Source organism: Microtus oregoni, unplaced genomic scaffold (assembly GCF_018167655.1).
Source record: "Microtus oregoni isolate MIOR12 unplaced genomic scaffold, Mior012 000007F_ref0000211, whole genome shotgun sequence".
In the NCBI taxonomy this organism is placed as follows: domain Eukaryota; kingdom Metazoa; phylum Chordata; class Mammalia; order Rodentia; family Cricetidae; genus Microtus; species Microtus oregoni.
In genome coordinates, this window is record NW_024543066.1 from 10,095,704 (window position 1) to 10,108,742 (window position 13,039).

Consider the following 13,039-nt stretch of genomic DNA (forward strand, 5'->3'; position numbering starts at 1 on the left):
GATGCAAGGATGAATTAGGAGCTGATGAAGACGGGTAATTGTACATTATAGTCTTTTCCAGGCCAGTGTCCTAGAAGGGCTGACTGCGCACTTGGGAGCCGATGAAACCTTCCTAGACGTGTCAGGGATTTTTCTCAGGCAGGTAGGAAATCTGTAGGCTGTCACCTGGTAGGGAAGTGGAAAGGGGTCTGGAGAGATGGCTCAGTGGTTAAGCACTGGCGTTTCCTGCAGAGGACCCACGTTCAGTCTCCAGCACCCATGCGAGGCAGTTCACAACTGATGCACATACAGGCATGCTTGCGGGTGTACATGATACACATAAAACAGTGTAAGAGGATGGACCCACGTGTGCCCGGAGCCGGGAGATGCTGAGTGGGCGGATGTCCTTGATGTCCTTGGCAGGGGAGGCAGAATGGGCTGGGATTACAGTTTCGGTACCTGCTGCCATGTGGTGCTGATGCCAGGGGCCGTCCCTCCACCTCTGGCAAATACAAGCAGTAAGGCTGTGCTGAGACGCCTCAGCCTTGGAGGTCAGACTCCGCAGCACAGGCGGGTGGCCTGCCTCTCTGTAGGCCACCCGAGTCATGAGTTCCCCAGACCTTCTAGGATGAGCCTTCTTCATCCTCTCCACTGGTCCTGAAGCCCCAAAGCTCTTGACGCCTGTCCCTAGAAGGATGATGTCTTTCTCACGATGCTCGTGTTTGCTGGCAAATCAGAAGCCTAAGGTCATTCTTGGCTACAGAAAAGTCCAGCAGGAAACAAAACTGGCCCCTCAAACCCATGGTACACCCTATGGTAGATAAGTCACATTTGAACAAAATGACAATGTGCCCCTTTAAGTGGACAAAGGGGCTGCCCTTCTCTTCTAAAGCGTTGTTGTGTTTGTTCCTGCCCTGAGGCTTCGTTTACCCACACACCACATCTGCCATCTTCCAGGTTCTTTGTTGTTTTTAACTGGTTGACTTTTTGTTTGTTTGCTTTGTTTTGGTTTCTTTTTTGAGACAAGTTCTCCTCTGTCTCAGCCTGGCCTCAAGCTTACTGTGTAAGCAAGGATGGACCTTGGGCTTCTGATGTTCCTGCTTCTACTTCTGTGTGCTAGGATTGCCATCATGAGCTACTGTACTGGTTTACACAGTTCTGGAGACTTAGATTTGTTTTTATTATGTTAGTATGTGTATGCATGTTTGTGTGTAGTTTGTGCATATGAGTGCAGGTATGTGGTAAGATGTTGGGAACACTCTACCATCATCCATGATCTCTGTCCCAGAGACAAACTGCCTAGACTTGTTGGGTTTTTTTTCCCCATCTGTTAGAAGGATGGTTGATTTTTGCAGATTAAATTACATTGCATCTAAAAACAACAACAACAAAAACTAACATGGTTGTAAGCACAAAGTAAACCGAAAGCAAATAGAAATTTCTATCAGCCCGGTGGTGGTGGCGACACATGCATTTAATCCCAGCACTTGGGAGGCAGAAGCAGGTGGATCTCGGAGTTCGAGGCCAGCGTGGTCTACAAAGCAAGTTCCAGGACAGACACCAAAGCTACACAAAGAAAAAAGAGAGAAAAAAAGAAACCAGGTCTCTGTGAGTTCCAAGCTTCCAAACCAGCCTGGTCTATGTAGTGACTCCCAGGCCAGCCGGGGCTCCCCACCAAAAATAATTTCTCTTCTGGCTGTATCATGCCTGGCGTTCACCTGTTGGACCGAATCTTATTCCTGTGTGCCAATGTTTGGAAGCCGAGAGCTGACCGCACTTGTCCTCTCTGCAGGAGCCATCTGCCCACCTCAGGATCAGAATTCAGATGGGAAGAACTATGTTAGCTTCACATGTTTATCTGAACTGAAGATGAAGTCAGATGTATTTTACAGAAGCCTGACCTGGCTGGTACGACGTTAAGTCAGATGATTGCCATGTGACTGGGGCACACTTCTTTTTGTTTGTTTGTTTCTTTATTTAAACAATGTCACGGCTTCACCTTTGCTCCTTCAGCAGCTCTTGAGAAACGGCAGTGACCTTGGACTAGACTTCGGTGGTTTTTTTTTTTGTTTTTTTTTTCACTGTACCCGATGAATCTTTTCCCAAGGTGAAAGAGAAGGTGGCTAGCCCCAGTGGACATCAGGGGCAGCGCAGAACAAGGTAGCTAGCTGCCTGATCCCTAGTCTGGGAATAAAGCTTCTGTTCGCCTGAGTAAAGGTGGGAAGTACTTCTTAACTGACAGCTGAGGAGAGCGCTCAGTGGGTAAAAGCTGAGTCTGAATTCCTGAAGCCCATGTAAACCGAGGTAGAATAGCACATATGTAGTTTGTGTATAATCTACTATAGTCTGAACTCCTGGTGGTCCTGTACTTCTGGGGAGCTGGGATGTGGAGACAGGAGAAATCCTGGGAGCTCTCAGGTCAGGAAGCCTGCAGCACAGAGTGGCAAATCAAACAACCCCCCCTCATGCGGGAGGTCTGAACTGGCACTGATGTTAGCACATGCACCATGGCACACACATACTCGCACACAAACTTGAACATACACACACACACACACACACACACGTGCATGCATGAGATATAATTGTATCCAAGATGCTTGAGGCCAGAATTCATATTTTTTTTCAGATGCTGGCATCTTGCACGCAATTCCCATGATTCATATCCATTCCCCTTACACAAAGCCTGAAGACGATTTTGTACATGTCAAGTGTGGTATTTTTCACTTTTTAGTCTGCAATAGTCAACAGAGTTAACTGGGCATTGTTATTTATACTATCTGCGATTTCTGGTGTATTTACAATGGACAGAGCATGGATTATCTCATGTAGTTTGGGGGACTGAGGTAAGGGGATTATGAGGGTCTCATCCGCAGAAGGCGAGGAGGAGACATTGATGACTGACAGGGAAGTGAGAACTCTGAAATGACCCTCAGTACTATAAGGAGGAAGGTGCTTTGGCAAGCCCTGAGTTTTGGTGCTAAGGCTGATGCCCACCCTGTCCTTTTTCCAAAGCTGTCCTTTTCAATAGATCCTTTTCCTTGGGGCCCAGGACTTAACTTCCAGTAGGGCCTGTTTGTCATGTCCCAGGAGCCCCAAAGGGTGAACTAGGAAAGCCCGTGATCAGTCCCTGCAGAGCGATAAGGACAGAGTGTCATCTCAGAACCCCCAGATCCTAATCAGGGCCGGGTCCCACGATTTCGCCACTGCCTCTCGCCATTAGGGTGGCACCTCTCCAACCCTGCTTTCCTCAAAATTCTCAAAAGAATGGAACATTTTAGGAGAGGAAACAGACCCTACAACTTCAGAAAGCCACGGGTGAGAGGGTCCTCAGAGTACTTAGACCTGGACAGTCTTCTCATCTCTCAGCAAAGACCAGAGAAGTAGGAGAACTTGCTTCTGGATAGGTCAGGAGCAGAGCAGAGGCTCAAACCTGGGTCACCTCCTACTCTAGACCTGGGTCCTCTCCGCCCTGCGGGTGGAGGATGTCCAGTCTCTTCTAGTTGCTTGCGGGGACCCGGGAGTGACCGCGGCGCCCTGGGAAGCCGCGCCCCGCCCCGGCCCCGCCCCCCCCCCCCCCCCCCCCCCCCCCCGCAGCCGGCTCCAGGGGCAGCAGGCGCGGACTCAGCGAGCGCGGGTCCCGCGGGCGGACGGTATGGCGCGGCCGGTACAATTGGTACCGGGCTCGCTGGCACTGGTGCTGAGCCCCCGGGAGGCCGGGCAGGGGACAGAGAAGCGGGGTGGCCGCGCGCTCTTCCGCGCCTTCCGCCGTGCCAACGCGCGCTGCTTCTGGAACGAACGCCTGGCACACGCCGCCTCGCGGCTCGCCTTCCTCGGCTGGCTGCAGCGCCGGGTGCTGCTGGTGCGAGCGCCCCAACCCTGTGTGCAGGTGCTGCGGGATGCCTGGAGGCGCCGAGCCCTGCGGTCGCCCCGAGGTTTCCGCATCACTGCGGTGGGTGAGTGCGGGCTGGGAGCCGATGTGAAGGGGCTGAGGGTGGAAAGCCTGAGAGGCGGCCCCGGATCACAGCGACAAGGGAGCCCTTGGGTTCCTGGTAGCAGGGGAGAGAAATTTTTTTAAAAGAAATTAGGCTCAAGTTCGAGAAGGAATCCGTTTGTTCCATCCTTCCTTTCTAGCCTTCTTCCTACTTTTAACTCCCTTTCTTCTTTTCTTAAGTTCTTTCCTTCCTTCCTTCCTTCCTTCCTCTTTATTCCGTTTCAGTATCTGTTGTTCGTGTCCTGTTTGTCTTGGGTGGTGGTTGTGGTCTTGAGTCAGCCAACTTTCAGAAGTTTGGGAGCTCGTCATTAACCAAACAGAGAAAGTTCCACCTCTCTATTCCTTTCAGACTGACCCACTGGCTGGGAAACGGACAACAGGTGTTTGCTTGCAAAATAGAGATTCTCAGCTGAGAAACGGAACCACTGCAGCAGGGACCGGTCACTGACACTGGACACTATACTTAGGCATCTGTGACAGACCCTCGCTGGCTGTGGGTGGCTGTGGGGGCCTTTGACGGCGTGGTGGTGACAAGCGGTCAGTTGTTTCAAGCCCCGAGTTTCTACTCCTCCCAAGGGACCTCTCAGTCAGTCACAGGTCCTCTTCCTTCTCCTTCCACCTCAGGAGGAGCCCTGCAAACAAACATTGATTTTACTCCCTGGTGCAAGGGAACAGGGCGACGGGAGGAACCTGATGCTGTGTGTGGTCTTGTCCAGGGATGGTGGCCTCGGTTATGTGGTTTTGCAATCTTCTCTTTTTTCTTAAGCAAAGAAATGTAGGGGTAGGCTGGGTAAGAGGGGGCAGACATCGTGAAGGTGAAACGCCTTCCGCGTACACAGGTTTCATCTTTTCCACTCAGGAGGGAGTCCAAAGATTAGGTCTCTCGGGCTTTGAAACAGGGAGCCAAGTAGCCAAGTCAGAATCCTCACCAGGGAAGGAGGCTTGCAGAGAGATGGATGAAAAAGGTTTTCAGTCTGTGTCTTGGACTTCTCTGGTTTGAATTAGCGGTTTTACATTCTCCCATTCCCTGCCTTCTTCCGAAGGGTGAGCAGTGTGTATTTCAGAGAGGGAATTGAATGCAGTAGGGGTCTAGACCCCAGGGGCGAAATAAGAGATGATTTATGCAAAGTCTGAGGCAGCCATGATACCACACCACTGGGGCCCAGAGAGCTATGGTGCGTAGTGAAGCAGAAAGGTGAACTGGCTACCCACGGTGCGCCTGACTAGCGTCCAGGAACAAGACTCATTGGAATTTTTGACTTATTTTTGTGTATGTGTGTATGCATGCCTTGGTAGATATTTGGAGGTCAGCCGACAGTTCTTGGGAATCAGTTCTCCCTTCCACTGCGTGGATCTCAGGGATCGAACTTAGGTTTTCAGGACTGCCAGCACGTGCCTTTATCCACTGAGCCATCTTCCTAGCTCACAAAAGACTCATTAACAAGGGAAGAGTATGACAGGTTTATTTAAAGTTTTTGTTGTTAGTCCGGGCGGTGGTGGCGCACGCCTTTAATCCCAGCACTCGGGAGGCAGAGGCAGGCGGATCTCTGTGAATTTGAGGCCAGCCTGGTCTACAAGAGCTAGTGCCAGGACAGGAACTAAAAAGCTACAGAAAAACCCTGCCTCAAAACAAAAAAAAATTTTTTTTGTTATTTGTTTTTTGTTTTCTTTTTGTTCTTTAAATTGAGGTCTGTACCTGGATGTGATGGTGCATGCTTTTAGTCCCAGTACTCTGGAGGCAGAGGCAGGCAGATCTGAGTTCGAGGCCAGCCTGGTCTATAGAGTGAGTTCCCCAGGACAGCCAGGACTACGCAGAGAAACCCTGCCTCAAAAAACAAAACAAATGCCTGAGTCTTGTAGGTTCCCACAGAGGCCAGAAGAAGCCCAGAAGGCCTGGAACTGGAGTTTCAGCTGGTAGTGAACCACCATGTGGGTGTGAGGACCTGAACCTGGATCTTCTGAAAGAGTGCTCTTAACCACTGGGACTGTTTTTTTCTTGAGGTAGAGTCTAATGCAGCCCAAATGGGTCTCAAATTGTCTGTATAGCCAGGGCTTCCTTGGACTGGTTTTCCTTCATCTGCCTTATATGTCTTGTTTATGGGGGTTGAACGTGCACGCCAGTCAAGCGCTCTGCCTACCTGGCTACAGCTTCAGCCTGGACAAGCGCTATCTGATCTAGGGACAGATGCCCCTGGGTGGTGAGGGGTGTTTTTGTGTTGAATAGGATTGCTAATTATTATCTAACTTGAGATGCCAGAGTTACCAATCATAAGCTCTTGGGCCGCCTGGGAGTCTCAGAGGGCAGTGACTACGGGAGAAGGTGCTTTCCACCAAGAGAAGTGAAGTTCCAGTCTATTCTACTACCCCTGGCGGCTTGGTCTTCCGGAAAGCCAGCCCGGGCCTCTGGGGGACACAAAGGAAGAGCTTCTGGGGACAGACAGCTGTAGGTCAATTTGACTTCTGCTGTCGACTTGGATCTTTCTGGAGGCTCATGCCCTCTTGCAGAAAGGCACGTGGGCACAAGGAGCTGATTGACAGCTCACACAGAAAATGCCGGGAAAGGAGGGAAGGCCATCTTCATCAACTCAGCTGTGTTCCCAGAGGCCCTTCTAGTTTCTGGAGCTTGCGGGGCCTCTCAAGCACTCAGACACTGGGATGGTGGCCCATGCCCGTGATGTTGGTATTCGGGAGTCAGAGGCAGGAGATCAGGAGGTAAGACCCTTGTCAGCTACATAGCAAGAGTTCATACCCAGCCTGAGCTGTGTAGAGCCTTGTCCCAAAGAACAAGCACCACCAAGCTTGCTGGGCAGGGACCTGAATTTGATTCCTGAAACCTAGGAGAGAACAGGTTCCACAGTGTGCCTCTGACCTCCACACTCCGGCGCCCACCCAAATAAATAACCAAACAAATAAGCAAGAAGGTGAGCACCACAGGCCTGCAGTAAGGACAGCCGTGAGTTCCCGGGCACAGCGGCACTGAAGCTACAGATTTTATGTTCCCCTCCAGTTGTGTGCTGTTTCTTTCCCTCTTTGCTTAGAGACCTTATTCCCGCCCCGCCCCCCCCCACCCACACTAGAGGGAAGCCAAGGTGGGGACAGCAGAGTATTTTCCTGAAAACAGGGGCACTGACCCTTCAGCTTGCTGACAGCAAACAGCTGCTTCTTTAGTGCCCTTAGGCCACCAGTGTTTTGTTTGGGGTTTTGTTGTTTGTTTTTCAGCAGCAAATGACATTAACTCATGAAAGGAGACAGCTGGTTTGCTTACCCAGCTGAGTCACCACGTGGGTACGAGGTGGGGGCGGGCAGGGGCATCACCCTTTGTTCGGGAGGCTCCAGTTGCTGCTGAGAAGCCACCTCCTGGGACAGATAGGAAAGGTGGGCAAACCGTGGGATGCCACTTGTCCAAATGAGCCCCCTGGCTCTCACCCTAAGCAGGGCTCAGAGACTCTGTTCTCTCTCCCTGACCCCCTCTGTGACCTCACACTGAACCCGGAGCTCTCCATCTGGCTAGACTAGCTGACCAGGGAAGCCCAGGATCCTTTCTCCACACCCAGGACTGAGGTTACAGGGAACACACCTTCACACACATACTGACTGAACCCTGGCAGCCCCAGCATCTTTTCACGTTTTTTTTTTTTTTAATTCTATGTGCATGAATCTTTGTATGTGTGTGCACCACTTGCATGCCTGGTCCTGTGGAGGTCAACAACAATTGATCCCCTGGAACTCAGTTAGGATGGCTGTGAGCTATTACGTGGATGCTGCAAACTCAACCCCAGTCCTCTGTAAGAGCAACAAGTATTCTTAAACTGCTGAACCATCTTCTCCAGCCCCCACCCCCACCCCACATGACTAGGCTGGCCTACATAAATCCTCCTGCCCCACCTCCTGAATTCTGGGACCAAAGGCAGGGGTCACCACCCTGATGGCTTTTTATTTATTTATTTATTTATTTATTTTTTGAGACAGGGTTTCTCTGTGTAACAGGAACTAGCTCTTGTGGACAAGGCTGGTCTCCAACTCACAGAGATCCGCCTGTCTCTGCCTCCTGAGTGCTGGGATTAGAGGCCTGCGCCACCACGGCCTGGCTCCTGATGGCTATTTTTAAATACAGTCTTCCTGAGGCTGAGGAGATGGCTCAGTGAGTAGAGTGTTTGCCACACAAGCCTGAGGACCCGAGTTTGGATCCTCGTCGTCCACATAAAAAGCCAGGTAGGCGTGTTGGTGTAGGCGTGTTGGTGTAAGTGTGTTGGTGTAGGCATGTTGGTGTAAGGACCTGTAATCCTAACGCTGACAGAGGCTGGAGACAGGCAGATTTCTTGAGCTTGTTTGCCAGTCATTTTAGCAAAATCAGTGAGAGACCCTGTCCCAAAAAAATAATAGTGAAGAGTGATTGAGGAAGTCACCCAACGTTGACCTCTGATCTTGACACCCATAGACACATCTATGCACACACATCTGACACACCTGCATGTACACATACAAATGTATCTAACACACACACTTTAAAATAAACAGTCTTCATTAATTCATTTCTAGTCCTGATTATTCTGTTTGGTTTTTTTCCCTTCCTTAGTGGTGAAGGTTGCCCCCAGCAAGCACTGGACCACAGAGCTTCATCCCCAGCTCGGTTTTAAAGCAATATGGGAGTGGGTTTGGGTGGTGAAGGCGTGCTCTGGTGTGTGTGTAGGCCAGGGGATAACGGGCAGGGCTTCATTCTTTCCTTCCATCGTGCGGGTCCTAGGGATTGAACTCAGGCAGGTCATCAGGCTAAGCCACAAGCACATTTACCCACTGAGCCCTCCCGGGGGTCCTCTCAGCTCTTACTTTTGAGACGGTCCTGTGGTCCTGTACAGTGGCCTGGGCAGATCTGCAGCAGCCTCCCGGTGAGCTGGGATTACACGGGTGACTTCTGGGTTCTGGTGTTTTAATGCATTTTCCTCTAGGCTCGTGTGCCTCCAAAGAAAGAAAAGTGGGCCTGCTCACACGGAAGAAGGATAGCAGAGTAGGTGACCACATCCCAGGAACTCTGAGCACAACCCTTCAGCTGAGCTGCATGGCCTTTGCCTGACAGGAGGGAGACCCTGAGCTTCCAAATGAATTGAGCTGGGTGTACGTGTTTATATTCTCACTGGGGAGGCCAAGGCAGAACTGCTGTGAGTTCAAGACCAGCCTGAGACATACAGTGAATTGTAAGACCCTGTTCTGAAGCAAATTAAGGCATCCAAGTAAGGTGACTCTCCTCTGTCATTCTGCCACTGGAGGCAGAAACAGAAGGGTCAGGAATTCAAGGCCACCCTCCAGCCACTTGTGGAGTTGGAAGACAGTCTGAGCCAGTGAGACTTTGTCTCAAAATAAAAAGAAAACACAATTGGTTTAATTCCTGTCTTTTCTATTTTTATTTTTTTTTATTTATTTTATTTTTTTAGTTTTTTCCGAGACAGGGTTTCTCTGTAGCTTTGGAGCCTGTCCTGGCACTAGCTCTTGTAGACCAGGCTGGCCTCGAACTTACAGAGATCCACCTGCCTCTGCCTCCCGAGTGCTGGGATTAAAGGCATGCGCCACCACCGCCCGGCTCTATTTTTATTGGATTGACTAAATGTTTTCTTTTTTGGTTTTTGGGAATTCAACTTGCTGGGCAAGAGTCACTAAGCTACGTTCTTCCCCTTTATGATGCCATTGTGCAGGGCTGCAGTTTCAAGACCCCAAACAGGCACGACAAAATGGCACTCTGGGGCTGGACGCGCAGCGTAGCTGGGAAAGTGTTTGTGCAACATGGAGGGAACCTTTGGTTTGATCCCCCTGATGTTTTAACTGCATGTGGTGGAACAGGTGTGTAACCCCAGCCTTTGGGAGGTCAGGAGGTGGAGGCAGAGGGTCTCTGATGCCAGCTAGGGGCTATACAGTGAGTTCAAGGCCTTCTCAGAAAACCGAAGAGGGAAATAAAATCGAATGTCATTCCGTTGGTGAGAAATGTCCAGCTGTGGAGGAAAGACCCGATGTGACCAGCCCTTCAGATGTCCCAACACCAGTGTTGTAGCCTGCCCTGCTTCCAGGTAGAGGTCTTCTTCCGCTGGGTTGTTTTTCTGACGTGGTGACTTGGAATGAATGGGGTTGACTCTGCCCTGTTCGCAGGCAGGAAGGGAACGCCTGTGCTTTCCCCCAGCAGTTTTGGTGTTTCTGGTTTAGGTCTTTGATCATTTGGAGGTAGTTCTGGCATAAACTGGTTCTTCTGTGTGTGGACATCAGTTTTTCCCAGCACCAGCTGTGGAAGATGCTCTTTCCCCTCCCCAGAGTGTGTTTTCAGCATCTGTCCAGCACTAAATGGCGGAAGTCATGTGTACTTAGGTTAGGTCTCCAGTTGTGTCCCCTGGTCCACCTGTCTATGTGTCTGCCAATACCACATTGTTTTCATGGCTCGATAATACTATATCATGGAACTGGAATTGCAGTCCCTTTAGTGTTTTGTTGTTTTTGCTTAGGTTCTTTTGGCTACCCAGGGTCTATTGTAGTTCCTTATGAAGTTTTAGGATAGTTTTTTTTCCTGTTTATATGGAGAATGAGGTGGGAATTGTATTGAATCTATAATAGTTGATGGTCATTTTCACATTAATTCTACTAATTATTAATTAATGAGCATGGGATGTCTTTATATTTAGTGCTTTTATCTCTTCAGAGGTTTAAAGTTTTCACTGTAGAACTTCTTCCATTGTTAGATTTATTATTATTATTATTATTAGTTTTTTTGAGACAGGGTTTCTCTATGTATTCTTGGTTTTCCTGAAACTCCACCTGTAGACCAAGCTGGCCGTGAACTTGGAGATCTGCCTTCCCCTGCCTCCCGAGGGCTGGGATCAAAGGCGTGCAGCACCACAGCCTGGCAGACATGTTATTTTCTTTGAGGCTATTGGGGGTGTCCATGAGCTCCTTCTCTGTATGTGTGTTGTTGGTGTAAAGAACAGAAAAGCTCTTGATTTGTGCAAGTTGATTCTGTATCTTGCCACATTGATGAATTTCTTTATGTGCATTGATGTTTGCCTGCATATATGCCTATGTGAGGGTGTCAGATCTTGGAGTTACAGACAGTTGTGAGCTGCCATGTGGGTGCTGGGAATTGAACCAGGGTCTTCTGGAAGAACAGTCAATACTCTTAACCACTGAGCCATCTCTCCAGCCCCCTTTTGGGGTCTCTTATGTTCAGTATTGTGGCATCTGCAAATAGCAATAGTTAGACTATTTTCCTGTTTGTATCCCTTTGATCTCCATCTCTTGCCTTATTGCACCAGTTAGGACTTCCAGCACAAGGCTGAAGAGGATAGGGCAGTTGGTATCCATCCTGTCTTGTTCATCACTTCCGTTGTTTGGCTTCAAGCCTTTTCCCACAAAGGATGATGTTGCCTGTTGGCTTTTGTATGCAGCTTTTGTTACGTCGAGGTATGTTCCCTTTAGCCTTACGTTCTCTAAGCCTTTTATCATGCAGGCATGTTGGATTTTGTCAAAGGCGTTTTCTTCATCTATGGAGATGCTCATATGGTTTTCTCCTTCAGTCCATTTATGTGCCTTGTTACATCTGTTGACTTGGGTGTGTTGAACCATCCATCCCTGCGTTTCAGGAATGAAGTCAAACTGAGCATGCTGTATGATCTTTTTGATGTGTCTATTCTATTTGCAGGTGTTTAATTGGGAAACTTTGAGTCTATCTTCACTGGGGACATAGGTGTGTAGTTTTCTTGTGTCTTTGCCTAATTTGGATACTAGAGAGATAGATACTGGCTTCATAGGAGAAATTTGGGAGTGCTCCTTCTCTTTCTATCTTTTTGAATAGTTAAAAAGGATTGGCGGTAGATCTTCTTTGAAAGACAGAATTCTGCTGTGACCCCATCTGGTCCTGACAGGCTTTTTATTACTGTTTCAATGTCCTCATTTGCTAGGGGTCTGTTAAGGTTGTTGGCGCTAAAGTGGAGGTAGTTTGGCTGGAGCTAGAAAAGTTTCTTTTTGATTTTCTAGCTTCATGGAGTATAGGTTTTTTTTAAATATTACCATACAATATTCTGAATTTGGTGTCTGCTGTAATGTTTCTCTGTTCACTTTACTTTTTACTTTTTCTTTCTCTTAGTTACTTTTTTTTATTTTTTGCTTTATTTAATTTTATTTTATGTGCATTGGTGTGAAGGTGTCAGATCCCCTTCAACTGGATCTTCAGACAGTTGTGAGCTGCCATGTGGGTGCTGAGAATTGAACCCGGGTCCTCTGGAAGAGCAGTCAGTGCTCTTAACCACTGAGCCATATCTCCAGCCCCTCTCTTAGTTACTTGAACCAAGGGTCTGACAATCTTGTTCGTCCCCTCAAAGAATCGGCAGTCGATTCATCGATGCTTTGTTTTGTTTTCTTTGTTTCTGTTTCATGGCTTCTGCTCTGCTTTTTATTATTTCTTGCCTTTGACTGGGTTTGGATGGATTCACTATTTTTTCAACTTAAGTTTTTAGATTTATTTTTGTTATTTTATCTATGTGAGTGTTCTGCCAACATGACTGTGCATCCCCTGTGTGCCTGGTGCCCTAGCAGGTGATGGGCCTCCATGTGGGTACTGAGAGTCGAACCTGGATCCTTTGCTACAACAAGAAGGGCTCTTCACCACTGAGCCAACTCTCCAGCCATTTTCAACTTTTTTAGTTGTATCATTTTTAAGGCATTATTCTGATTTCTATCTCTTTGCTTTCTCTTTTTTCTTTTTACGTATGAAGCTGTTTTTTAGCAATTTAGAAACCAGTTTGTGAGGATACATCCCGTTTGTCAAAGGGAACTGAAATTGCAGGTAGCCCTGGAACTGAGGTGTCGAAGCTCCCGCCTGGTGCCTGAACTTTCTTTTCTAATTTTTAATTTTTAGTTGCTTTTTGGGGGAGATAGTGTTTCTCCGTGTAACAGTCTTGGCTGTCCTGGAACTCATTCTGTAGACCAGGCTGGCCTCAAACTCACAGAGATCCACCTGCCTCTGCCTCCCAAGTGCTGGGATTAAAAAATGTGTGCCACTACCTTCTTTTCTTTTTTATGTGCATTGGTATTTTA

At 48.6% G+C, this 13,039-nt stretch overlaps 1 protein-coding gene across 2 annotated transcripts in view; it reads left to right on the forward strand.

Moving 5' to 3' along the window:
- The first annotated feature begins 3,634 nt into the window (after positions 1–3,634).
- Stox1 (storkhead box 1) overlaps positions 3,635–13,039 on the forward strand; it is a 51,946-nt gene continuing 42,541 nt past the window's right edge. For both annotated transcript variants that reach the window (XM_041656596.1, XM_041656597.1), the window contains exon 1: positions 3,635–3,935. In XM_041656596.1, coding sequence (XP_041512530.1) covers positions 3,635–3,935 — 301 coding nt within the window. The remainder of the gene's footprint in view (positions 3,936–13,039) is intronic.